The sequence below is a fragment of the Hyperolius riggenbachi genome, chromosome 3 (genome assembly GCF_040937935.1).
Source record: "Hyperolius riggenbachi isolate aHypRig1 chromosome 3, aHypRig1.pri, whole genome shotgun sequence".
NCBI lineage: Eukaryota > Metazoa > Chordata > Amphibia > Anura > Hyperoliidae > Hyperolius > Hyperolius riggenbachi.
In genome coordinates this window covers 346195564-346221226 of record NC_090648.1, presented here as the reverse complement: position 1 = coordinate 346221226, position 25663 = coordinate 346195564, and the positions used below count along the sequence as shown (strand labels likewise).

General features: G+C 43.8%; 1 protein-coding gene across 2 annotated transcripts in view; it reads right to left on the bottom strand.

Moving 5' to 3' along the window:
• Positions 1-2323: 2323 nt before the first annotated feature.
• The window catches only part of LOC137563926 (keratin, type II cytoskeletal I-like), a 50612-nt gene continuing 27272 nt past the window's right edge, over positions 2324-25663 (bottom strand). For both annotated transcript variants that reach the window (XM_068277034.1, XM_068277033.1), the window contains exons 4-9: positions 24283-24330; positions 19550-19600; positions 17909-17974; positions 16338-16388; positions 6649-6954; positions 2324-2430 (exon numbers count right to left, since the gene is read on the bottom strand). In XM_068277034.1, the coding sequence (XP_068133135.1) occupies positions 6655-6954; positions 16338-16388; positions 17909-17974; positions 19550-19600; positions 24283-24330 (516 nt within the window). In that variant the 3' untranslated portion in view covers positions 2324-2430; positions 6649-6654. The remainder of the gene's footprint in view (positions 2431-6648; positions 6955-16337; positions 16389-17908; positions 17975-19549; positions 19601-24282; positions 24331-25663) is intronic.

Genomic DNA, 25663 nt, shown 5'->3' with positions numbered 1-25663 from the left:
CAAAAATCCATTACTGCAAATTGCAATGATAGTCTATGAGATCTGCAGATCATCATACACACATGATTTAACTGACATTCATCTGCAGATCAAGCAATCATTTGCAGATCTGAAAATCCATCCTGGCGGATCTGATCTGCAGATGAATGTCAGTTAAATCATGTGTGTATGATGATCTGCAGATCTCATAGACTATCATTGCAATTTGCAGGAATGGGTTTTTGGCAGGAACAAATCTTTTGCAGCTACAGATCTTTTGAGTGTGTGCAGCATGTTTGTGTGCAGCATCTTGCAAAGATTTTTTTCTGATGGGGAGTTCAGCTCCATAGAAAAGACTGTGTAGAGTATGGCTCTCATATTACATGGAATGGAGTAAATTTGGTCTGTGATCTTTCATTTTCAAAAGACTATGGTCTGATGTGTGTATGTGGCCTAACAAAGGGGCCTAGCTAACTGGCCTAACTGCTAACACTAGTGATACTAAAAAAGTGACAGTTTTCACTGATCACTGTTTTTAGATCACTAGGATAGTGACAGGGGGGTGGTGGTGAGTGGGGAATCAGAGGCAATCAGAAACAATCACAGGACAATCAAAGGCAATCGCAGGCCAATCACAGGGCACTCAATTCACGGGACAATCAAAGCCAATCACGGGACAATCAAAGCCAATCACAGGCCAATCAAACCAATCACGGCACAATCAAAGCCAATCGCGGGACAAAGCCGATCACGGGACAATCAAAGCCAATCACGGGACAATCAAAGCCAATCACAGGCCAATCAAAGCCAATCACAGGCCAATCAAAGCCAATCACAGGCCAATCAAAGCCAATCACGGGACAATCACGGGACAATCAAATACAATTACAGCACAATCAAATTGAATGTCAGCACAATGAAATTGAATGTCAGCACAATCAAATGCAATTACAGCACAATCAATTACAATGCACTGGGAAGGTGATTGGGGGGGGGGGGGGGGGTGTCTGAGGGCGATCAGAGGGTGTGGGGGGTTGACTAGGTGTCCGCACGGGGCAGACTGGGTCCTGATCTGGTGGGTGGCAGACACAGGGGGTGACGATAGATCAGTGAGGGATTACAGGGGAGAATAGATGTAAACAATGCACTGGGGAGGTTATCAGCAGGGGGGGGGGGGGGGGGCTGAGGGCAATCTGAGGGTCTGGGTGGGTGATCAGGTGCCCCCAAGGGACAGTTTAGGGTCTGCTCTGATGGGTGGTGGTGACAAGGGGTGATAGGCAGGTGATAAGCAGGTGATAGACAGGTGATCAGTGGGTAAGGCAGCTGTATACAAACGTATACAGTATACAGGGGGGTGGTCTGGGGGGTGGTCTGGGGGGGATCTGAGGGTAGGGAGGGTGATCAGGGTACCCTAGGGGGCAGTTAGGGACCTACCCTAGGGGATAGCGTCCCTAGATAGTGACAGGGAGTGATTGATGGGTTTTTAGGTGGGTGGTGGGGTGCTAGCAGTGGTGTGCTGGGGTGGTCAGGGGGGGTTCTGAGGGCTGGGGTGGTCGATCGGGGGGTCTGTGTAGGTAAAAGAGTGTGTTTATATACTTATCAGCAGGGCTGCCGTCCTCTCTGATGGTCGCACGACGAGTGACCATCAGCGGAGGATGCAGCCAGTATAATACACTTTGTTACAATAACAAAGTGTATTATACACTCTGATTGGCCAGATCGCGCAAGTTTGAAACCTGCCGGCGCTGCTGATTGGCCGGCGGGTTTCCGAGTAGGGTGGGCGGAGCCTATTGCCGGCGGCGATCGCGTCATTGATGACGCGATCGCCGCACAGCCACCGCTGATGCCGCCCCCGCCGATGGGCGTATTGCGGTCGTTTGGGCCCGGACTTTGCCGCCGCCCATCGGCTGGGGGCGGTCGTTAAGTGGTTAAGCCTCCAGACTTCATTAAAATCATGGGGATGCGGAATATATCACCTACTACTTGTAGGTGATTAAAAAACGGTAAATAACGACAAAATGATGCGCCTGGCCTGAACTGTTTTGTGAATTTATTTTTTTTGCGGAAAATAACGACTTTTGCGGAACTTTTTACGAATGAATCCTGCACATTTACCGCATTTTCTCCGTACTTTTTCCGCATGCGGAAAAAACATGCAGAAAATTTTGTGGATGCGAACTTGCCGTTATTTTGGTCGGTAACTTCCCGCATGTCCTCTACCGCATGCGGGAAGTGATTGAGAATAGAGCCCATTGTGTTAACTCTAGTGTGTGACCTCCTGACTTGTGCGGTAACTATAACACATTTACTGGTAGAAAAACAAAAAGACTACTGAACCATGCACTGCTTTTCATTTCGTTTATTAAGTCTGTGATTTGCACTAAACTACTTTTTCAAGATGCCGAAGCTAATGGTAATTCCCAATCACAATGGAACTTCATGGTGTTCTTTCTGTTTAAAGGAAGGAAATAAAAGAGGTAAATAATTCACTCTTAACAGATATAAATTTCATTTTTTTTTTATTTTTAAACACTGTTAAATCTACTGTGCCACTTTAAATAGGAGAAACTAAACAATTTTCTGTTAGTGTTGGTGAGGCTTTGGCCTCCACTAAGTACTCCCCAGCCTCCTCAGTCTGCAATTATCAATGCTCCCTTTAGGTTTCGGGTCAATACAAAATGTCAGTGTAGAGGTTAATCCTCTAAGCTTAAGCCTAATACACACATCCAATTATGATTGGCCAATCACTGACCAATTTTACCACTTCCATTTAATATAAAAGTTTACCTACACAGTTGGTTCATAGTATTTAATATCTTTTGACCCTCATATATGGAGGTGGTAAAATTGGCAAGTGACTGGCCAATCAAAATTGGATGTGTATGCACCCTAAAGCCTGGTACACACTTTCAATTATGTTTGGCCAATCAGTGACCAATTTTACCACTTCCATGTAGTATGAGGGTCAACAGATATTAAAGGGGCACTATGATGAAAAATTGTCAAATTTAGAATATGTGCAACCATAGACAAATAAGAAGTACATTTTTTCCAGAGTAAAATGAGCCATAAATTACTTTCCTCCTATGTTGCTGTCACTTACAGTAGGTAATAGAAATCTGACAGAAGCGACAGTTTTAGGACTAGTCCATCACTTCATAGGGGATTCTCAACAAGGCTTTTATTCTTTATAAAGATATTCCCTAAAAGGGATTTAACCACCTTGGCGGTAATGACAAGCTCAGCTCGTCCATTACCGCCGCGGTGGATTGCTCAGGCCCTGGTGGGCTGATTTTTACAATTTTTTTTTAAAACACGCAGCTAGCACTTTGCCGTGTTACAGCCACCCGAGACCCCTTGCGCAGCCTGGCCAATCACCGCCAGGCTGCGCTATGGGGTGGATCGGGACTCCCTTCGGCGCCATGACGTGGATGACGTCATCCCGATCGCCGCCATAGCGACGGGGGAAGCCAAACAGGAAATCCCATTCTGAACGGGATTTCCTGTCTGCTCTGATCGCCGGAGGCGATCGGAAGGGGTGGGGGATGCCGCTGCAAAGCGGCTATCATATAGCTAGCGCTAGGCTTTTAAAAAAAAAAGAAGAATATAAAAAAAAAAATGCTGCGCCGCCACCCTGGCGATTTTAATAGAACCACAAACACTGGTCCACATGACAGCCCAGGGGCCCCAGGTCTCTCTCACTCACTGGGGCCCCCAAACCACCATGCGACACCTAGAGGGAAGTGCGGGCAAGCCCTGGACCTCTCACCTCCAGGGAACTCACCCCACCACCTCTAAACTGAATGCCAACTGCAACAAACACAATTGCTAACTTCCTGGGGCCCCTGGGCTGTCATGTGGACCAGTGTTTGTGATTTTAAATTTATTTTTTGCAGCTTCTAGGATGCGGTTGACAGGTGAGTGGTTAGGGAGGGGACCGTGTGGGAGATGTGCCTACACGGGGCGTCCCTGTAAACGACGCAATTCACAATTGCGTCCAACCGAAGCCTCCCACCTGAATGCTAATCTATGTAATTCCTGCTAGGTATGGTACAGCAGGCAAAGGGTGTATGACAGTGCACTTGATTGGCTGACTAGCGTCTGCTGGCCAGATAGAGACAGGATATTGCTCTGACTGGAAGTTAGCAATTGTGTTTGTTGATTTTAATAGAATGCCAGGGTGGTTAAACAATGATGCTGGCCAGCTTCCCTGCTCACTACACAGTTTTTTGGCAGTTGAACACAGTAATTGCCATTCACTAAGTGCTTTTTAAAATAAATAAATCCCTGAGAATCCCCTATGAAGAGATGGACTAGTCCAAAACCTGTCGCTTCTGTCAAATTTCTACTACCTGCTGACAGCAACATAGGAGAAAAGTCATTTAGGGCCCTTTTCCACCTGCAATCGCTAGCGTTCACGCTGAACGCTAGCGATTGCTGAATCGCAATTACCGGCGATTCCCCGACGTTCGCGGCCGCGATTTTGCTATGCTATGCACTGCATAGCAAAATCGCGGCAATAATCGCTCCGCCGCGCGATCGCGATCCGGTCAAAAACGAATCGCGGTAGTGGAAATGACCTACCGCGATTCCTATGTTAAAAGCAAACTGTAGCGATTTGACAAATCACTAGCGGTTTGCGGTTTTGCGATTAAGCAATCGCAAACGCTGTAGTGGAAAAGGGCCCTTAGGGCCCTTTTCCACTAGAGCGATTGTGATTGCTGAATCGCAAAATCGCAAATCGCTAGTGATTTTTAAATCGCTAGGGTTGTTACTTTATCATGGAAAGCATGAGAAGTATTTTCCACTACAGTGATTCGATTTGGAAATCGCTAATCGCAAATCGCAATCGCTTGCTGGAGCGATTTTTACAATGATAATGCAATGCAAATGAAAATCGCAAATCGCAATCGCATAACAGAATTAATGAAAAATCGCAATCACTGGCGTTTGTGATTTGTGATTGCGATTGCTAGTGGAAAAGGGCCCTTATGGCTCATTTTACTCTGGAAAAATGTACTTCTTATTTGTATATGTTTGCACATATTTTAAATTTTAAAATTTTTCGCCATAGTGCCTCTTTAAATAAATAGCAATTGTGTGCTGTATGATGTACATGAAAAAGCTGACTAGAGATGGTATCTGGATTCTTTTTCTTACTCCTCAATGAGTGTCAATTATAACAACTGAGCATGGGTCTTATTAGATATTAAGGTTAATAACTGGTATCTGAACGTTAATTATTAAGCTAGTGCAATGGCGTTTTTAACCAAAGGCATTAAGCTCTACCCCAACGTAACCCTGCCTGTGTGCAGAAGCAGGAAGTTTGGTGTCCTGAAGAGCAACAGTCCCTGGAAAGCAGACATTACAAGGTCCAGATAGTATAAGTTGCAGACAGCTACCATTGTGTCCCTCTGTGTCCTTCTGTCCCCCATTGTGCCAACTTCTGTAGCTCTGTGCCACCCCTGCGTCTCCTTTTGTGCCTCCTTCTGTCCCCATTTAGCCTCCTTCTGTCCCTCTGTGCTACTTCTGCTTCTCAGAACACTAAAGGTTTAGCTGCGTTTCCTGCTGCCTGCTACTGGATGGACAGAAGGATTGGATGGTTCAGCAGAAGACGGCACTGCTTTGACAGCCCTGCTGCCACCTGCACCTCTCAAACTCCCTCCAGTGGTGGATCTTCTAGTGGGAATGGAGGCCTCCACTTCCCAGCTTTGAAGCCCTTTTCCCTCTCCGCACCTTCAATTGGCATATTGTGCAGATGGAGATGTACTTATCCGTGGCAGACTGGCGAAAATACTGCCACATGGATGCCGTAAACAACCCCTTACAGCTAGAAGGGGGTGCAGCTGTCACTGTGGTTTGGGAGCTGCTGGTTGCAGGCTTCTACGTCCACTGGAGGCCCTGCCCCTGGATTCCATGATGTACTGCCCCACCCTCTGCCTTCTTTGTTCCTCTGCCTTGTCCAAGCTGACTTCAGAGACACATGGAGCAAAAACAAGGTCATCCTCCTCATCATTCACTTCTTCCTCCTCTGTAACATCACAAAACACTGCTGATTGTGATGAACTACCTGCCTCTCCCCTTCCTCATTTGGGTCCTGTGGCTAACCTGCAATGGTTGGGATGCTGCTGTGGCTATCATCATCATCACCACCAACACCTCCTACTACAGGTGACAGGCCAGACAGAGGAGAATGTGCAGCGAACAGCACCTCCTCCTCCAGCAGATCCACACCATGCAGATCCTGCCCGTCAGCAACAGCTCTGCCGCCTCCAAAGCTACACACAACAAACTCACTGAGGCTGGACTAGATCAAAGCCGAGCACCCACACCCAAAGTAACCCCTCGGCTCACCATAGCCACCAATTTGCATTGCGGTCTATGCTGGTGCTGAGTTGCAACAGACGCAGGTCGCGCCTAAATGGCCTGTACCTGAGATAACAGCTCCAGAAATAAAGGCAATGGGGTGTTGACTCTACATATTGATTTAATATTTTTTTGTCTTTATACTGCACAGTCTAGGAATTTTATTAATAAAAACTGTACATGATATTCTTTTTGAACGCATAATCTACAAGTGCCTATGACTTTTGGTAGTACTGCACAAAGCTAGTCTGTAAAGTTGATTTAATTTGTATGCATGAAACTCAAGAATTTTAATTCGCTTACCTTGCACTATCCACCCAGTATTGATAATAAACCACCACCACTTTTTCCTCCTGCGACGCTATTAAGCAATCCACCTCCGTTGCCACCTCCAAGAAGGCCACTAAGCATTCCACCACCTCTGCCATTTCCAAGAATGCCACCAAGTAATCCGTCACTTCCAAGAAGTCCTCCAGTTAGACCTCCCGCAAGATTTAACACTGGGTCGATGGTATCTAGCGCACCTGTTAGTGAGCTAAGTAATGCAAATAATCCACCAATTCCACGAGTCAATCGTTTGTGCTCTTCTGGATTATTTTTCACAATATCCTGTATATATATAAAAAAAAATATTATTGTACTGTTTAATTTTTACTACTACTGTACATGTTTTAAACAAACAACAGGAACATTTGTAAACTAAATGTAATGGGTTGTATGCTTTCATCAAGCAAAACTTGGATCCATATTCTGGTTAACTAAGTATCTGAGGCTTTTGCTACCAAGAACTCTGGTTTTCACAAAGTTTGCTGCTTTCGTTTTTTTTTATGGCAATTTGCATATACTCCAGAATGTTATGAAGAGTGATCAGATGAATAGTAAAGTGCTTCTTTACCATGAAAATAATCTTCATCCCCCCAAAAAAAAATTCCACTGCATTTCCACCCTGCCAGAAAAGGACCTGCTGAGATCATTTTGTTAACACAGATCATTCTGTCATGCTGACTGAGTTAGAATAGCAGACTGCGAAGACATAACAAACGTTGTTTACATGATACCTTTAATAACTTACTGTACAAGATTTCTTTGCAAGCTTTCAAAATTTTAAGTTTCTTCTTCAGGAATGATAAAGAACTGGATCAGTACAGTTCTGATCCAGATCTGTATCATGCCTGATGAAGAAACGTAAAGTTTTGAAAACTTGCAAAGAAATCTTGTACAGTAAGTCATTAAAGGTATCATGTAAACAACGTTTGTTGTTATGTCTTTGGATTCTCTCCATGACTAATACCAGACCACGCGCAAATAGCAGACTGGATGCTTTAAAAGGAGGGTGATGCTTGAAATCATTGCTCTTCTTCTGTTAACCATGGTTACCTGCAAGAAAACACACACAGTGGCGTAACTGGGGAGCTTGGAGCCCAAGTGCGAGTTTTACATGGGGCCCCAAGCACTCTATTGATATGAAGCACCAAAACCTACCAAGGACAGGTGCAGTGTCAGAAATAGGTATTTAGAGTAAGGAAACAGTTTGTTAAGGATTAGCATTATGCAATGCACATACAGAGGTATTAATTACCAGCATAGCACCAAGAAAAGCTAATAAGTTGGATGGAGGAGGGCCTATAGTGGGCCCCTCTGGTCCAGGGGCCCTGGTGCAGTCGCAACCTCTGCATCCCCTATTGCCACACCACTGCACACACATGTATAACTTAGGGGCTCTATTTTCTATATTTTGAGCACTTTGTGAAATTCTTACCTGACAACAGAGTATAGAGTTCAAAAAGTCTCAGCTATTTAGTTCGTTTTTGAAGAATTGAAGCAAACTTTAGGCCGCTAGAGCGATGTCAGCAGCGTTTCGGCATCGCTGGCAATTCCAAAAGCGCTAGGTTAATTAATCTTAGTCAATGTAGGTGATCCCACAGTAGCGACTGCAAAGTCCCGAAATTTCAGTTGTGGATGTTGGCAGCATTTTTGGACTGATTGCGCTTCAATACAAAGTATAGGATTGTATTTCTGTTTCCCCTTGCTTTGGCAATACCTGTAATAAATCTTGGTCATGCCAATAAAGCTATCTTTGATTTGATTGTTGCAAAATGGCTTTTCAGATGCTGTACAAAGCGATTTTGCAGCGCTTTTTCTACCAATCCCATGGAAATGGTAAATCGTTATGGAAATTGCACTCACTGTACAAATCGCTTGCTATAAATTCAAAATCGTTTAAAAAACGCTGGAGATCGCTCCTAAAAAAGCTGCAAAAATAGCTACCAAAAGCACTCCCCACTTTCTAGTGGGACCCAATCTTTAGATTCCACCGTGAGGAGAAGACTAGACCAAAACTTGTCAGTAATCATCAAATTAAAAAACTGACAGCTGCATAAAAATAAAGTCATTTGCAGTGCATTTTACTCTGGAACAAATGTACATCTTCTGCATGTGTTTCTACATGTATTTTTAATTTTACAATTTTTATCATAATTTATCATAGTATGCCCCTTTAAAAGAAAACTGAAGTGACAGGGATATGGAGGCTGCCATCATTATTTCTTTTTAAGCAATGAAAATTTCATGGCTATTCTGCTGATCCTCTGTCTCTAATACTCTTAGCCATAGATCCTGAACAAGCATGCAGACGAGATGTTTCTGACAAAAATCTGACTAGATTAGCTGCATGCTTGTTTCAGGTGTGTGATTCAGACTCTACTGCAGCTAAAGAGATTAACAGGACTGCCACACAACTGCTATTGTTTAAAAGGAAATAAATATGGCAGCCTCCATAACCCTCTCAGTTCAGTTGTCCTTTAAGTGTTGGTACACAGGAACTAGGCATGAGTCCAGAAAGGGATCAGTACTTGATCACTTGGGCAACAGTGTAGGGCCCAGGCTGTAGAGAGGTGTACAATAGCATGTTCACTGGATTCAAATTGAATTAATAATAAGGGGGGGCTTCTGGTACTTTTCAAAGCTTTTTTTGAACAATAGAGGCCCAGGTAGTCATTCACAGGGGAGCAAGTATAGTGGGTACATTAGTCCCCCTTAAACACTCCCACAACCCTTAAAATTAAAAAAACAATTACACTGAGAAAAAAAAGAACAGAGAAGGAGTTGTTATCAAAGTCTACTGCCAAGTCTTGTGAACTTTCCCAATTGCTACAATACTCAGGGCTATTTGTAAAGCTAAAGTGTACCTGAGACGAGAAACATTCTACTCTCAGGGTAGCTTAGAGGTAGAGATAAGCCTCTTTGTGGTATATTCCCTAAACTTCAGTACAACTTACATGCACAGAAAGTACACAGGAATTGTAATAGGCATTATACAAACTACATAACATACCTTATGCAGTTTATGTAAATCACGTTAACCTCCCTAGCGTTCTGTGCTCGTCCAGAGACGCTAGAGGCACCGCTCAGGCCCCGCTGGGCCGATTTTGATAATTTTTTTTTTCAAACACGCAGCTAGCACTTTGCTAGCTGTGTGTTTGCCCCGATCGCCGCTGCTCGCCGCCGATCCGCCGCTACTCGGCGCGAAAGAGGGTCCCCACAGACCCCCGTGCGCAGCCTGGCCAATCGCCGCCAGGCTGCGCTTTGGGGTGGATCGGGAGTCCCAGTGACGTCACGACGTCGATGACGTCACTCCGTTCATCGCCATGGCGTTGGGGAAGCCCTAAAGGAAATCCCGTTCAGCTTTCCTTATGGGCGTGATCGCGGGCGCCGATCAGAAGGGTGGGAGGGAGAGAGGAGGAAGGGAAGAATCATGTAGCTAGCGCTAGGCTAGCTACATGATAAAAAAAAAAAAAAAAAACGGGCAAAAAAAACCCTCCCGCGGGAATTGAAACGCCCAGCAGGTTTTAAACACACGAGTTACAGAAATAACATGCCCACTGTCTGCGCACATTCATTTTACAGAGTTTAGTTAATATAGTGTTCATTACCAGACTGACACTGGTGACAGTTCTGAATGACTCCACATCATTGAATTCGGCCAGCGCTTCTGTGACTGACTGTATGTGTCAAGCGGAGGGACTCAGGGGGATAGTTTGGGACAGTTAGAGAGCCGGGTAGGGGGGAAGGAGATGAAGGTCACATGTCACTGTAGGGCAAGGGGGTTGGCGGGAAGGTCCCCCACCTCTTGTAGGTACTACTGTGATTTTTTTTTCTTTTTTTTGGGGGGGGGGGGGGGGCTTTTTTAAATTTGAGCACCCTCCACTTATAGAGAACTGAACTGAAAATAAAGAGTCAAAATAACCATACACATGTCATACTTACCTCCTGTGTAGTCTACTCCTCAATCTCTCTCTCCTCTCCTGCGTCCTGTTTGTCCACTGTGATCAATGGAATTCTCCATCCTCCATTTTGAAAATGGCCATTACCCCATAACAGCTTCCTGGTCAGCACACTATTAAACTGTAATATCACCCACTTGAGCCATAGGGAAACATGGATATTACCTTGCCCATTCAGTTGTAACTGACAGCTGCTGATATATAACTGACAACAACTGGTATATTTCAGCTCTGACAAAATATTGTCAGAACTGGAAGGGATCACTGTAAGAAGAAAAGCATCTGAGAGGGATTGACGGTGAGGTTAGTATGTAATATTAATTTGCAACTACATCATGTGTTAATTTTAAATAATTTTACTCGCTTCAGGTTCCCTTTAAGGACCCTCTGCACGGCCCTGCCCAGGAGAGGAGTAAACTAAGTACAAACTTGAATGGGACAGAATGGATTAGAGATGCATTTATTCGGTAAGTAGCAAAACAACAGAGTGCAAATGGAAAAGAGTGAGTAATGATCGTGTCACATTAAATAATGATCTACATATTGTAAATTTGTAGACTATGGGCTAGTGCAAACCAGAGCGGTTCTGAAGCGTTTTTTAACCTCCCTAGTGTTTTGGACGAGCTGAGCTCGCCCAGAGACGCCAGCGGTCACCACTCAGGCCCTGGTGAGCCGATTTTAATAATTTTTTTTAAAACACCCAGCTAGCTGTGCTGCGTGTTACTTACGATCGCCGCTGCTCGCCGCCGATCCGCATCTATTCCCCCCCCCTCCCCGCCATGGTGATTGGGGGGAGCCCTGAAGGAAATTTCCTGACGGGCATAGGCGGCGGCGGCGATTGGAGGAGTGGGAGGGACGCCGCAGGGAAGGGGGCATCATGTAGCTAGCGCTAGGCTAGCTACATGATAAGAAAAAATATGCAAAAAAAACCTTCCCGCGGCTGTAGCGCCGCGGGAATCAGAACGCCAGGGAGGTTAAAATGCTTGCAGGGGGAAAACCGCTTGGCTAATGAAAGTAAATGGGATGGTGCACACCAGAGCGGCTCGTTTTTTCCACAAACGCAAACTTGGAGGCTGCAGCATTTTTTGGATTTCTGAGGCGTTTCTGCCTCAATGTTAAAATATAGGAAATTGGAAAACCGCTCTGAAAAACGCTAGATCAGAGCGGTTTTCCAGGCGTTTTTGTTACAGAAGCTGTTCAGTAACAGCTTTACTGTAACAATATTTTTAATTTGCTACACACAAAACACTTCAAAAAATGCTAGGCATGTTTAGAAAATATGCCTAGAATCGCTCTGAAATCTGTCTCAAAAAGCCTCTAGCGTTTTGCGGATCTGCTAGAGTTTTTTGGTGTGCACTGGGCCTATGTCAGTTTTGGACTGAATGAATCCCAGGATGTTACATCTCTTGGGAGCATTATTAATAAGGTTTATGCATAAGTGGCCAGTTGCGCCAAATAGCTACAACATTACAAATGGGACTCACCATCCCTAAGGCCCCATTCACACTAGAGCATTTCGGCGAAATCTCTTTTGAAAGTGCTAGTGTAATAAAACCCTATGTGCCCGTTCTCACTTGGGCGATTTGCATTAATTGTCATGATATCGCAGCTAGTTATGATGTTGGGATAATACAGAAGCCATATTTTCCCATTTTTATGCCTGCTGTGTATTATGTCAGGTGTGTATGTTGGCTAAAGCCAGGCTGGCTTTGGGGGAAGCTGTGATTGTCTGTATGACACAGGATGAAGTACTTTGAGTCTGTATTCAGTCCTCTGGAAGTTGGAAGCTGCTAATTGGATTGCCTGTCAGCCAGGAGATAGTACAAGTACATTTGCATCTGAAGGTGAACTCTTGTGAACAATAGAGCAGGAACTGCTAAATTGACTTGCTAGCTTCGGGTAAGGAAATGGCTCATTAGGCCACTAGCCAGTAACCTTTGATCTGCTGTGAAATACTGTCTCAGATGTACTATTGTCCTCTGGCTCACATAAGCTGCTACTGTGATTGTTTGTATGTCAATGAAACTACATGTGCATTCGGTTCCTCTGGATACAGGTAATTGGGTAACAACCCTCTATTCTGTCCTGGATCTTGCATTATTTTGAACTTTGCGTATATGTAAACAAGCCACTATACAATCCAGCCTAAATGAGTCTGGACAGTTGGAAGCTAACACAGGATTGTTTGAAGTTTACATATGACAGCCTTCTGGAAGTGTGTGAAGGGTTTTGAAATCTCAAAAAGATCAAAAGTGGGACAGGAAAAACCTTGGAAGTTTGCATATCACAGGATATGACAAGTATTCTGTGCAAACCTTCGGAGGCGGGTTGGACTTGTACCCCCAGGCCCCAAATGGGCCTATAAGAATCCGCACAGGTCCTTCACAACTCGTAGCTCCTCGGCGATAGCAAAGACGCTAGAGCTGCCCCGACTACTACTCTAGCTGCGTTCTCCCGCAAACAATGCTCCGTATATGCTGGTAACGTTTATTTCCCTTTTATTTTTGCAACCTGTCTTGTGTGTACCTTTGTAACTTTTATTTTGTAATTTTTACTTTGTTTTTGAAAATCTTTTGTATATATTATTTTCTGCATTTTTCCACTTTTTTCTGGAATATTAAATTGTTATTTAATAAGTTTGACTTCTGCTGTACTAAGCTAACGCTCATAGCCTAGAAGAGACTGCAGTGTAACTTGCGTTACAAAGTCAGTGCCTTATTGTGCCTTGCTACTGTACAATTGTACTGTGTGTGTGTGTGCGTGGCATTCCCGTATTCTGCCTAAAGCGCAAAGCTGACCCGAATACGAAAACGTGGATTGCGTGCAAATCGCTCGACAGCAGAGTGGAAGTGTCTAGTAACAGCTAGTGATGGCAGTGAGAAGTGTTCTGAGGGGTCACAGCCTTGTGTGAGCTCGACTAAGGCTGCTTCCCCTCTCGATCTGGTCAAACCCGCAGTCGGGTACCGTATCTGCAGGCTTGCCGCGGGGCCGGTTCCTGACATTAATTGCCGGTGATTAACGCAAATCGCCAAACACAAACACGTAGCCTGCACCATTTTCAGGTGATTTCCCGGCGATCGCGTTTCAGTGCTATAGAGGCACTAAACGCAAATGTGGAGAAATCGCTGCAGCGTCTAGTGATTTTTCCACGTGAAATCGCAGAAAAATCACTCCCGCAAGGTTTTGCGCTTTTAAGTGTGAATGGGGCCTAATGGATATTTAATCTATTATATATCAGGTAGAGAGCAACAAATGGAGTGAGACTCTGTGGTAGGAATGCGAATGCAATTGAAACAGCTGAAAACTAAACATAACTGAAATCGCAGTTTGGTGTTTTACAGTTAACATCAGTTACATAGTTACAGAGTTATTTGGGTTGTAAAAAGATGTACATCTGTCGAGTTCGCCCAGGATATAAGGTACAACACTGGCCTGCACCTTCACATATCCCTGCTGATCCAGGGGAAGGTCAAAAATCCTTACAAGGCATGTTCCAGTTAGCCCCAAAAGGGAGAAAAATTCCTTCCCGTCTCCAGGTAGCAATCTGATAAAATCCCTGGATCAAAACCACCGGGAGTTACCTAGTAGTTATAGTCATAAATGTCTTTCAATGCAAGGAAAGCATTTAAGCCCCCTTAAATGCAGATATCGAATTTGTTACCACCTCCTGTGGTAAAACATTAAACATTTTAATCACTCTTACTGTAAAGAACACTTTACAGTAACACTTTACTTTCCATGCACGGATCATGATCCCTAGTCCTTTGCACAAAGCTTCGGACAAAAAGCTCATCTGCCAAGCTTTTATATTGCCCTCTGATGTATTTATGTATAATTAGATCTCCTCTAAGGCATATTTTCTCTAGACTAAAGTAGCCCAGGCTACTGTAAAGAACCCTTTCCTAAATATTTAGCTAAAACTTTTTTTCCGCCATGCTCATATCATGTCCCCTAGTCCTTCGCACACACACCTTGTGACAAAAAGCTTATCTACCAAGCTTTCATATTGCCCAGTGATGTATTTATACATATTAATTAGATCTTCTCTACGGCACCTATTCTCCAGACTAAATAAGCCCATGTTATCTAACCTTTCCTGGTAAGTGAGACCTTCCATCCCTCTAATCAGTTTTGTTGCTCACCTCTGCACCTGCTCTAAAACTGCATTGTCCCTCCTGTAATGCGGTGCCCATAACTTCCATATTCCGTATACGGATTAATGGGGTTCTGCCTAGAGTGAAAAAACAAAACAAAACTGACACTTACCTGGGTCTTCTATCGCCCCTCTGTAGCTGTCATGTCCCGCGTCGTCCTCCTACGATCATCCGTTCCCTGCCGTCAGTCCCAGTCTAATTATTCTTCTATGTAGACTGTAGCTACGCGTGTCTCCAGGAGCTTACTGCGCAGTCGCAATACGAAAAAACCTTGTACTGCGTCTGCACAGTAAACTCCCGGAGACGCGAGCTGGAGTGCGCACTATTCGTCTAGATGGATGAATAACTGGATGGGAACAGTGGCGGGGTATGGTTGATTGTAGGAGGACGGCACGGGACATGGCAGCTACAGGGGGGCAATAGAAGCCCCAGGTAAGTGTGAGTTTTTTTTTTCCCCACCCTCCACAGAACCACTTTAAAGAGAGGTAAACAGCTGCAGCTGCTTGGCATTAAATACAATTATTCCACTTGTTGTTGACGAGGATTACCAAGTCCCTCTCCAAGTCTGATGTCCCAATCTGTATCCTATTTATTTTGTATGGTGCCAGACTGTTGGTACGACTAAAACGCATGATTTTACATTTTTCAACATTGAATTTCATCGATGTTGATATTTCTACACAATTTTGTATCCAAAAATAGAAACATGACTTTCTACTTCATATACTAGGTCATTCAAAAATAAATTTAAGAGAACTAGACCCAGTACTGACCCCTGTGAGACCCTACTGCTAAAAGTCACTCATTTTGAATATGATCCATTGACCACAATTCTTTGCTTTCTGCCCATTAGCCAGTTCCCCAGTTCCCTATCCATGGACACAGATTCTTCAAACAGATTATTTATAAATAAATATTACCATCAGCTGTACTGTTAGAAATAATGCACTGTTATGATGGCTAAAACTAATAAAGCAGAATGGGCAGCTGGTTGGCTCAGTGGTCAGCACTATTGCCTGGTAGCACTAGAGGTCTATTTTCAACTACAAACTAGGTAAGACATGATCTACATGGAGCTTGACTGCTGTCTTATTACTTTGGGGTTTCCTCCTGAAACCGTGCTGGTAGTTTAATTGGATCCCTCCAATTAGATTGAGTTCCCTGGACTGTGAATTGCTTGATGCTTGAATGTTGACCGAGCAAATACAGCAGCTGCTTGACCATATTCAGTCTGCATAAATGTGCAGATAATCACCATAAAATTCAGAAATACTTGCATTTCACCGAGCATCCATACTAGATACGCTATTGAAGAAACTATGCACTTTATTTTAAAACCCAGCCAGTTGCGTAACAACAGCCCCCCGGGTTCTCCTGAAATCAAAATGATCATAAGGCCCCCTGCAGGACCCCTCCACTTTTTCTTCCGTACGTAATGGCTAAGCAAAATTATGCAAACCCCTCCCCCAACCTCCTCTTTACGTTATCCAAAACTAACATTAAAGTTTAAGTCACGCAAAGACATTGTCAGAGTCTCAACTATAGGAACACTTACCATTGATAAACAAGTAGCTACTCTTGGCAAATCTCTTTGAAGAACATGTCTCTGTAAAAGACAATACAGTAAGGAAAGTTTAATACAGTAAAATATAACAGTAATATAATGCTTGTGGACAAATATCAGCAAAGTAGGTTTAGTTTCATGTTGCACATCTCTGGTTCATTGATTAAAATTGTCATGACTTTTATCAGAATTACACAAGTCATTTTGTAATGTTACATTTAAAGGAAACCAGAGCTGGAATAAAGTAAACGTTTTATACATACCTGGGGCTTCCTCCAGCCCCATGCGCACGGATCGCTCCCATGCCGCCGTCCTCAGTCTTCACCGTCTTCTGTACTGGGTCCCGTTACTTCCTCCAGTCGCGGCCAGTCTGATGCAAGTGAAGTGCTCTATTTACGTATCAGCCACCGAAGAGATACGTAGAGGGCGCGCTTCTCTAGCGCAGACTGGCCGAAACTGGAGCAAGTAACGGGACCCGGTACAGAAGATTGTAAAGACTGAAAACGGCGACATGGGAGCGATCCGTGCGCATGGGTCTGGAGGAAGCCCCAGGCATGTATAAAATGTTTATTTTATTCCAGCTCTGGTACATTTTAAGAGTTGTTATACTGTACAATAAGGCAAATCTACACAAGGTAGAACATACCATATGATTAATGAGTAAGGAGCAGTGAAGGAATTGTCAACGCGCCTATTCAGGCTGCAACTGAAATGATTACTAAGAGAGGTATTCAATGCCCCCCAGAGACTTAAATATACAACTTGAATTCAAAACAGATGCAAACTCAAACTATGCACTGACTAGACCCTAAAACTAAATCAAATTGAATGCAAACCGAAACACATGAATGCAGCTAGCCATAAGCAGACTTACATTTTTGTACAACAGGAGGAAATGGCAGCGCTTCCAAATGCCGGCTGCACCCAAATTGACCAGCTGAATAGATGTGCAGAGCCCATACCCGGGATAATTACACAACTTGCATTCAAAACAGATGCAACAAATGAAGGAGGTTAGCTTCCAATGAACAGTTTACATGCATTTGTTTCATCTGTTTTGAATGCAAGACGTGCATTCTTCACATCTATCCAGCTGGTCAATTTGGAAGCAGCCTGCATTTGGAAGTGCTGCCATCTCCTCTTGTTGTACAAAAATGAGTAAAGAGCAGGGTCGGTTCTAGACTTTTTGGCGCCTGAGGTAAACTTTAGAAGATGCCTCTTCCCCCACCCCCACCCCCCATTCGGAGATCTATTGGAAATCTGTTCCTAGTGTGTGGTACACATCAGATAGATTCCGGTCAGATTCGACCTTACAGGCATCTGACAGAAATCTAGCTGGTGGTCGAATCTGCAGCAAATCTATCAGTGTATGGCCACCTTAAGAGTTAAGAGCTAATTCTCTTTTTTTTTTTTTATGTTTAACTAGGTTTTAACCTTTCTCTAATAATAGTTACAGCATCTGTATGACTATGAGTAAACAGTTCGTATAAAAATACTGCATTAATTCAAGTTTTATATCTTTATTAATAAGCCTATATCGTATAATTGTTAGTTTGTTTTACCAGCATCCTTTTCACATTTTGTATAAAGTTCTTCAATGTTCCATTGGTGTCCATAACCAGCTCCTCCTGGAAAATTAAAAACAAAAACAGCAATAAATGCATTATTTATGTGTTTAGTAATCGTTCTCATCTGCTCAATCTATGTTTTCAGAACTTCTCACAAGCTTTTGGAATTTACTTCAAAGATGCATTCTTCACTTTCCAACACTTGAAACCTTAAATCTAACATTTTCAGGCAACTAATTAAGCTATTATGAAGCGAGAGCTCACCCAGCGTAACCCCACCCTGAGGTAGTCCGGAAGTACCCGACAAAACTAGTAGGCGTCTGCATGCCGTTCTCCGCTGCTCCTGCTGCCGACCCTTTGCCTCAAGCCTGCTTCTGTGTGCTTCGTAAATATGCTTTCATGCCTGATAGCAATATGACTTACTTGTGTTGCCTTCTAAGAATCCAAGCTGGAGAACTGTCGTCCTAATGAGGAATTGTTGTTAAGTGGATGTTGCTTGCAGATTTAGGATTAAGTTCCCGTATACTGCTAAATCCCCAATTGGTACCACCTATGTGACTGGCCGGCATGTATGTGTGGTGAGAGAAGAGGTGTGTTTTTTTATTAACAGTGCTGTTATTTTTTCATGTTCTCCCACGTACAATCGACTGCGATTGTTCGTATGTTCACTTATATGTTTGACAAATAAATCCGTGTTTTTTCACATTGTTGGCTGGCTAAGCACTTTTTTCTCATTTAGTCTACACGACAATGGTGTGCCAGCCAGGGCATGCCCCTACAGTGGCTAAAATTACTGTGTAAAAAAGGTGAATCCTTCATAACCCCCCCCCCCCCCTTTCTCCTATAACTAAAGTAACTAATTAAGCCAACCTAGGTCATTAAGTACGGCTACGCTCATTACTGAAGAGGTGCACGCCCCTGATCTTCAATCTAACAAGCCATTCTCTGATTTTTTTCAGGAGGTCCATAAGCAGTAATAGGGGCCCAGAGGAATTGTCGTGGGAAGCCTCTACAGGATCCAGAGGCTTCCCTCTTCGTAGGTAAATATGTGGTTTTTAACCCGGGGTTCACCTCAGGTACACTTTAAATACTAGAGATGGCCAACCGGAGTGAAAATAAGAGGTTACCCACCCGGGTCTCTGCATTCCTTTTTCTCGGGTCTCTGCATTCCACTGACCAGATCTCTCTTTAGTGGGAGGCACCTCTAGCTACTTAATACTGAGGCTTCCTAATACTAAGGGGCAAGGGAAATAAAGTGACAGCTGGGACAGCCTGTACACTTGCAGTGCAGTTTGGTGGGGGTTTAGGTTCATGAGGGGCGAAATCTAAGCTGCCAGGACATCTGTTCCTATAGGCTCCTGTGATGTAAATCAGGGCCTGCCTGGTTGGATAATAAAGACTAGCAACTGATGCTATTGTACAGTCCTAGCTCCACCATATATTTGAGAACAATATTGTCAACAGTCAAGTGATACCACTTAATAGTTGCTCAGGATTAGCAATACACAGGCTAACTACAGTTGTGCAACATACAATTATACAAGGCCTCTACAGTCAGAATGTGAGCTGTGTGACCAGCTTAACAGAAATGCAAAGCGAGTAAAGCCATTAAATCAAACAAAATATTCTTCTTACTATGTTTGCATCTGATTCGAATAGGTTGTTGGTGGTGCAGCTGGTGACTTCCTAGTTGTGGAGACAAAATATTAATTCAAAGTGAAAAATCCAAAGGACAACTGAATACCATGAATTATCTGTAAGAAAAACAGATCAAAATACACCTAGAAACCCATTCACATCTATGAGTGCTCAGTTTTTATCATTCAAACACATGGAATTTGACTTCAAACACATGGCATTTGACAGGCAGATGCACAGGTTTGTATAGTGGAACAAGAAAGAATTTGAATCCCACTTTAAATATTAAAAAGGATGGATAGGAATATGGAAATCTGCATAAAGTTGCCTGGCTTCCCTGCTGATCCTCTGCCTCTAATACTTTTAGCTAGAGACCCCGAACAAGCATGCAGCAGATCAGGTGTTTTTGACATTATTGTCAGACCTGACAAGATTAGTTGCATGCTGGTTTCTGGTTTAATCATTTTTATTATTATTATTATTATTTAGTATTTATATAGCGCCGACATATTACGCAGCGCTGTACAGTATATATATATATATATATATATATATATATATATATATATATATATATCTTGTCACTAACTGTCCCTCAAAGGAGCTCACAATCTAATCCCTACCATTGCCATATGTCTATATTATGTAGTGTAAGTACTGAAGTCTAGGGCCAATTTTAGTAGGAGCCAATTAACTTATCTGTATGTTTTTGGAATGTGGGAGGAAACCGGAGTGCCCGGAGGAAACCCACGCAGACACGGAGAGAACATACAAACTCTTTGCAGATAGTGCCCTGGCTGGGATTCGAACCAGGGACCCATCGCTGCAAGGCGAGAGAGCTAACCACTACGCCACCGTGCTGCCCGGACTGCAGACACAGACACGACTGCAGCAAAAGAGAGCAGCAGAGCTGCCAGGCAACTGGTATTGTTTAAAAGGAAATAAATATGGCAGCCTCCATATACTGTACCTCTCACTTCAGTTGTCCTTTAAAGTGTACCAGAGACCATAGAAAATATAAGTTTTATACATACCTGAGGCTTCCTCCAGCCCCATCCGCATGGATCGCTCCCACGCCGCTGTCCTCATCCTTCTCCAGCTCCGGTCCCGGGTCTCATAACTTCGGAGAGTTACGTAGAAGGCACACGTTAGAGAGATACGTAGAGGGTGCACTTCTCTTGCGCAGACTGGCCGCAACTGGCTGAAGTTACGGGATCCGGTACCAAAGAGGGAGAAGACTGAGGGCGACGTCGTGGGAGCGATCCATGTGCATGGGGCTGGAGGAAGCCCCAGGTATGTATAAAACTTTTATGTTCCATGGTCTCTGGTTTCCTTTAACGGACACCCGAGGTGAAAATAAACAAATGAAATAAACAATTGTATCTATCCTCCTTCTCCTCAAAATGACTTTTTAAGATATTCCACAGTTTAATTTTATATTTTAATCTATTTTATATGTTTTTAAGTTTTTCCCGTTTTATTGTTTTTGCTCAATGACACATTCATTGAAGTATGCCAGAGCTAAAATCTATAACTATTGACCTTTTTTATCTCTTTCCTGCTCTCAGAAGCCATTTTCTGCTAGGAAAGTGTTTTATAGTTGTAATTTCTTATCAGTGAGGGTCACACTGTAGTCTGACCCAGTCCTGACTCAGACAGGAACTGACACTTGCATACCTGATATTTAACAATTTCAGGCAGAGAAAGAAAAATAGGAACACAGCATAGTTATTTGTGTCCTAGGCACTATACATACACATGTTCTTTGTTACAGCTGATACAAATCCTGCACTAAACCTGCAGTGTGTCTACCTGCTGCTTTCATGAAAGCAGACATAGGGTTAACATCCTATGCTTAAAAATTAACAGCTCTGGCAGAGGAGATTCCAGAGCTGACACAGCTGAAGAGATCAAATTGCACTAGTGATTAGTCACAGATGAGGGGGGGGGGGGGTGTTAGACAGTCTAAACTCTCTAAATACATTCAGAGTGCATTTCTCTATGTTTTTTTTCTGTCCTGTGCAAGAGTTCAGGTCCACTTTAAGCAGTTCTCTACCTCCACTGTACCTGTGTACTGGAGTGTGTGAGTATCAGCAGACCCTTCAGCTGACGTAAATGCAGTACTGCTGCAGGCAGTGTGTGCATTAAGGCGGTGGTCTTTTGACCAACGAGGAGTGGATAAACAAGAGGCATAACTACAGAGGGAGCAGCTTCTGGAATCGCTATTGGAATAGCATGTGTTATATGGAGTGTTTGTTCATTTTTCTAGTTGCACTGTGTTAAAGAACAAGCGACACCCATGCTAACCTAGAAATAAAAAACACATATATAAGTAGATAAATAATACTTCTACTTACATAACAGATGTATTGTGCTATCAACGTAATGATTCCTGTAAATTTTATAAAGGAAAAGCAGAGAATCCTATTCTAGGCAGTGGTCATCTTGCCAAGCTAATGCTGACATCATATCCTCCCTGACTCTTGTTTCCCCCACTCCCTTCTCTTGCTCATTGTGTATTCATTAGCTGCCCTCTTCCCAGAGTCTTCAGACATTCCCACTGAGGTGTTTACTAACAACTGCACTGTCTTTTTTTTATTTACACATCCAATCACTGAGTCACCTCAGCCTTGCTTGTAAACACAAGTAATCAGAGGGTGTTTCTGATAAGCAGCAAGGCAGGGAAATAAATGAAAGAGGAGGAATATATTATAGATAAAAAGAACTCCCAGAATTCAACTCTTTGGCACTGTTTGGCACTAGGGCCAGTGCTCCTAAAGTATGTGATAACTAAAAACCATAACAGCAGAAAAAGTTTTGCAAGTTTTGAATGTAGGATTATCATCTTTATCACTTAATACACTCAGACTAGTTGCTGTTTAAATTTGATTTTTATGGTGACAATACCGCTTTAACATGTGTTCTTGCTTGATAGGGGAAACAGTGCCTGTTGGCCTATCTGCTCTCAGCCGCCAAACTACATAACTGGATACTATTTCTAGCAGTTTAAATGCTGGTTTTTTTGTTGTTGTTGTTGTTTTTTTTTTTACTAATTCATGAATTTTGTTTGGCTGGTATGTGTTATTTCACCTGAAGAACAAAACTGACCTGGCATACTAGGAATTAGAGATGGGCCGAACGGTTCGCCGGCGAACGGTTCCACGCGAACTTCGGTGGTTCGCGTTCGCGTCCCGCTGGCGAACCTTTACTGCCTTGTGAAGCACTGCCACCTTCTCCTGCTGTACTTACTGTAAGTCAGGGGTCTCAAACTCAATTTACCTGGGGGGCCGCAGGAGGCAAAGTCAGGATGAGGCTGGGCCGCATAAGGAATTTCACAATCGCGGCGCATCACCGCCTCTGCCTGCCCCTCTCACTCTTCCTTCACAGAGAGGGGCGGGGAGAGGCGGCGATCCGTGCGGCGATTGACATCAGGAGGGGCAGAGCTGAAGCTGAAAGCTCTGCCCCTTCTAGGAAATGCCGGCGAATTGCCCCCCGGGCGATTTGGGGGCTCTGCAGCCCTCGTTTAGCGGCGGGGATGCGGCGGATTACTTGGGAGCACTGAAGCGAACTATAAGGAAGCTTTTGCCAGCGGGGGCCACAAAATAATTTATCAAGGGCCGCAAATGGCCCTTGATAAAGTGATCTTTGTACAGCAGGAGACATTGGCAGTGCTTCCAAACAGAGGCTGCACCCGAATTGACTACCTGCAATAGATGTGCAGAGCTCCACAATTGTGGACTAAAATACACAACATGCATTCAAAACAGGTACAGCAAAGGAGGATAGTATAGTATAAATAATATGTGCACAAATTATTCCCTACTAGACTTCCCCACGGCGGTGACGGGTCCTCTCGGGGAAGACCTACCGCTAGTCTAACAATAAAAACACGATTTTTTTTCTAGTGCTGCTAGTCATAAAATTGTATACACATTTCCCTCAAACAGACATCAAACAAATGACAGCGCTCATAGGCTGCAACTGAATTCGAGACTAACAGAGGCATGCAGAGCCCCACAGGGATAAATACATGCCTTGAATGCAAATCAGATGCAAATCTGATTTGCATTCAAGGCATGTATTTAGCCCTGTGGGGCTCTGCACGCCTGTGTTAGTCTAAAGGCCCATACACACGTCGGATTTCCGCGGACGGGTCGTTTGAACGTCCCGTCGTTCGCCCGCTAAATCGGGCGTGTGTACAGACTGTCGTTCGCTTGATAAGAGTGAGTTTGAGCGATCCACCGGGCGGATCGCTCAAACTCACTATTATCAAGCAAACGACAGTCTGTACACACGCCCGATTTAGCGGGCGAACGACGTAACGTTCAAACGACCCGTCGTTCGCGAAAATCCGACGTGTGTATGGGCCTTACAATTCAGTTGCAGCCTATGAGCGCTGTCATTTGTTTGATGTACTGTAAGTGATCGCAACATAGGGGAACAGTAATTCATGGCTCATTTTACTCTGGAAGAAATGTACTTTTTATATGTACGTGTTTACATGTGTTCTAAATTTTACAATTGTTTTCTGATAGTTGTCCTTTAAGTGTTTTCAGATCAATAAACCCATAATAAACGAACTGGATTGCTTCTTCCCTTATATAAACGTGTCTGATTCTATAGCATACATTCACTCTTTCCTATATACCAATTTTTTTTTCAGTTTCTTTTAACAAAGCATAATGTGATGTAAAATGGCACAGATAACCCCCATGCCAATGTTCTCTTACCTCAATTTTTTGTATTTCTGACATGATTTCATCTTTGCTTGGCATACCCTAAAAAACAAGGTTGAATAGGTTTTAAGTGCATGTTACCAACCCCCCCCCCCCCCCCCCAAAAAAAAAGATAGTTTTTACATACAGCAGACTGATTACACAAGTTTTCATTTATAGTAATTCAGGTCCCTATGCTGGAATAAATACGGCAGCTGTTACATTCTTTATGACCACTTCCTGATCTCACAAAATCCTTCAGAACTGATATAAGCCTCCCACATACAAAAAAACTGAAAAAACACCCTACCTGACCTCTAACTTCCACTCCCACCCTCTCCTGCACGCCTAGCCCTAATCCCCCCCTCCCCGCCAGTAATTGCCGCCCTCTCCGCCGCAAGGATAAAACAAAAAACGGAATTTTTAGGGTGCCCCCCATAGGCACTGGGAGATAATTTGGGCACCTTGGCGCCCGCTATTTATTAGGCACCGCTGGCGTCCAAATTTTACCTCATTTACATTATTTCAATGGGAGCAGCATATAACAGCAGGCACCCACATTTCATGCTACCAGCAGAGGAGGTTAAAAATGTTGTGAATTCTCCCTGCTGACATTGGTGTAACAACCAACGACCCCTGCGACCCCTGCCATCGTAGGGGGGCCTGGAGGCTTTGGGGCCCCTCCTCCTCCCTCTCCCCAACTGCAAGTGCAGCCAACTCAAAAAAACAGTTCCCGCCACTCCTGCCATGAAGAGTAGTGAGTAGCAGGAGCGTGCACCATTTTTTTTTACAGCTGCCAGACGCTGCTTCACAACAGAACACTCTGCTGCCATTCGCCGGCTCCCGATCACGTGACCCCTGCATGTGGTTCAGGGACCAAGGGGGCCCCATGCCATCATTTTTGCAGGGGCACTTATTAAGTCTAGTTACACCCCTGCCTGCTGACATCACCAGGATAGCAGCTTCCATGCAATGACAGTGAAAATGTGCTGTAATAAGCATGCAGGTTGCTGCAAGATAGACATAATGCCACATTTATTTTAAAGGACAGCTGAAGTGAGAAGAATATGGAGGCTGCCAAATTTATTTCCTTTTAAACAAAACCAGTTGCCTGGTGGCTCAACTGATCTATTTGGCTTCAGTAGTGTCCGAATAACACCATAAACAAGCATGCAGCTAATCTTGATAGTTCTGACAATAATGTCAAAAACACCTGATATGCTGCATGCTTGTTCAGGGTCTTTGGCTAAAAGTATTAGAGGCAGAGGATCAGCAGGACAGCCAGGCAACTGGTATTGCTTAAAGGGACATATGTACGGTAGCCTCTATATCCCTCTTGCATCAGGTGTCCTTATGTATGCATAAATCAAAGGTTTGGTTGCAGGATAATCCAATA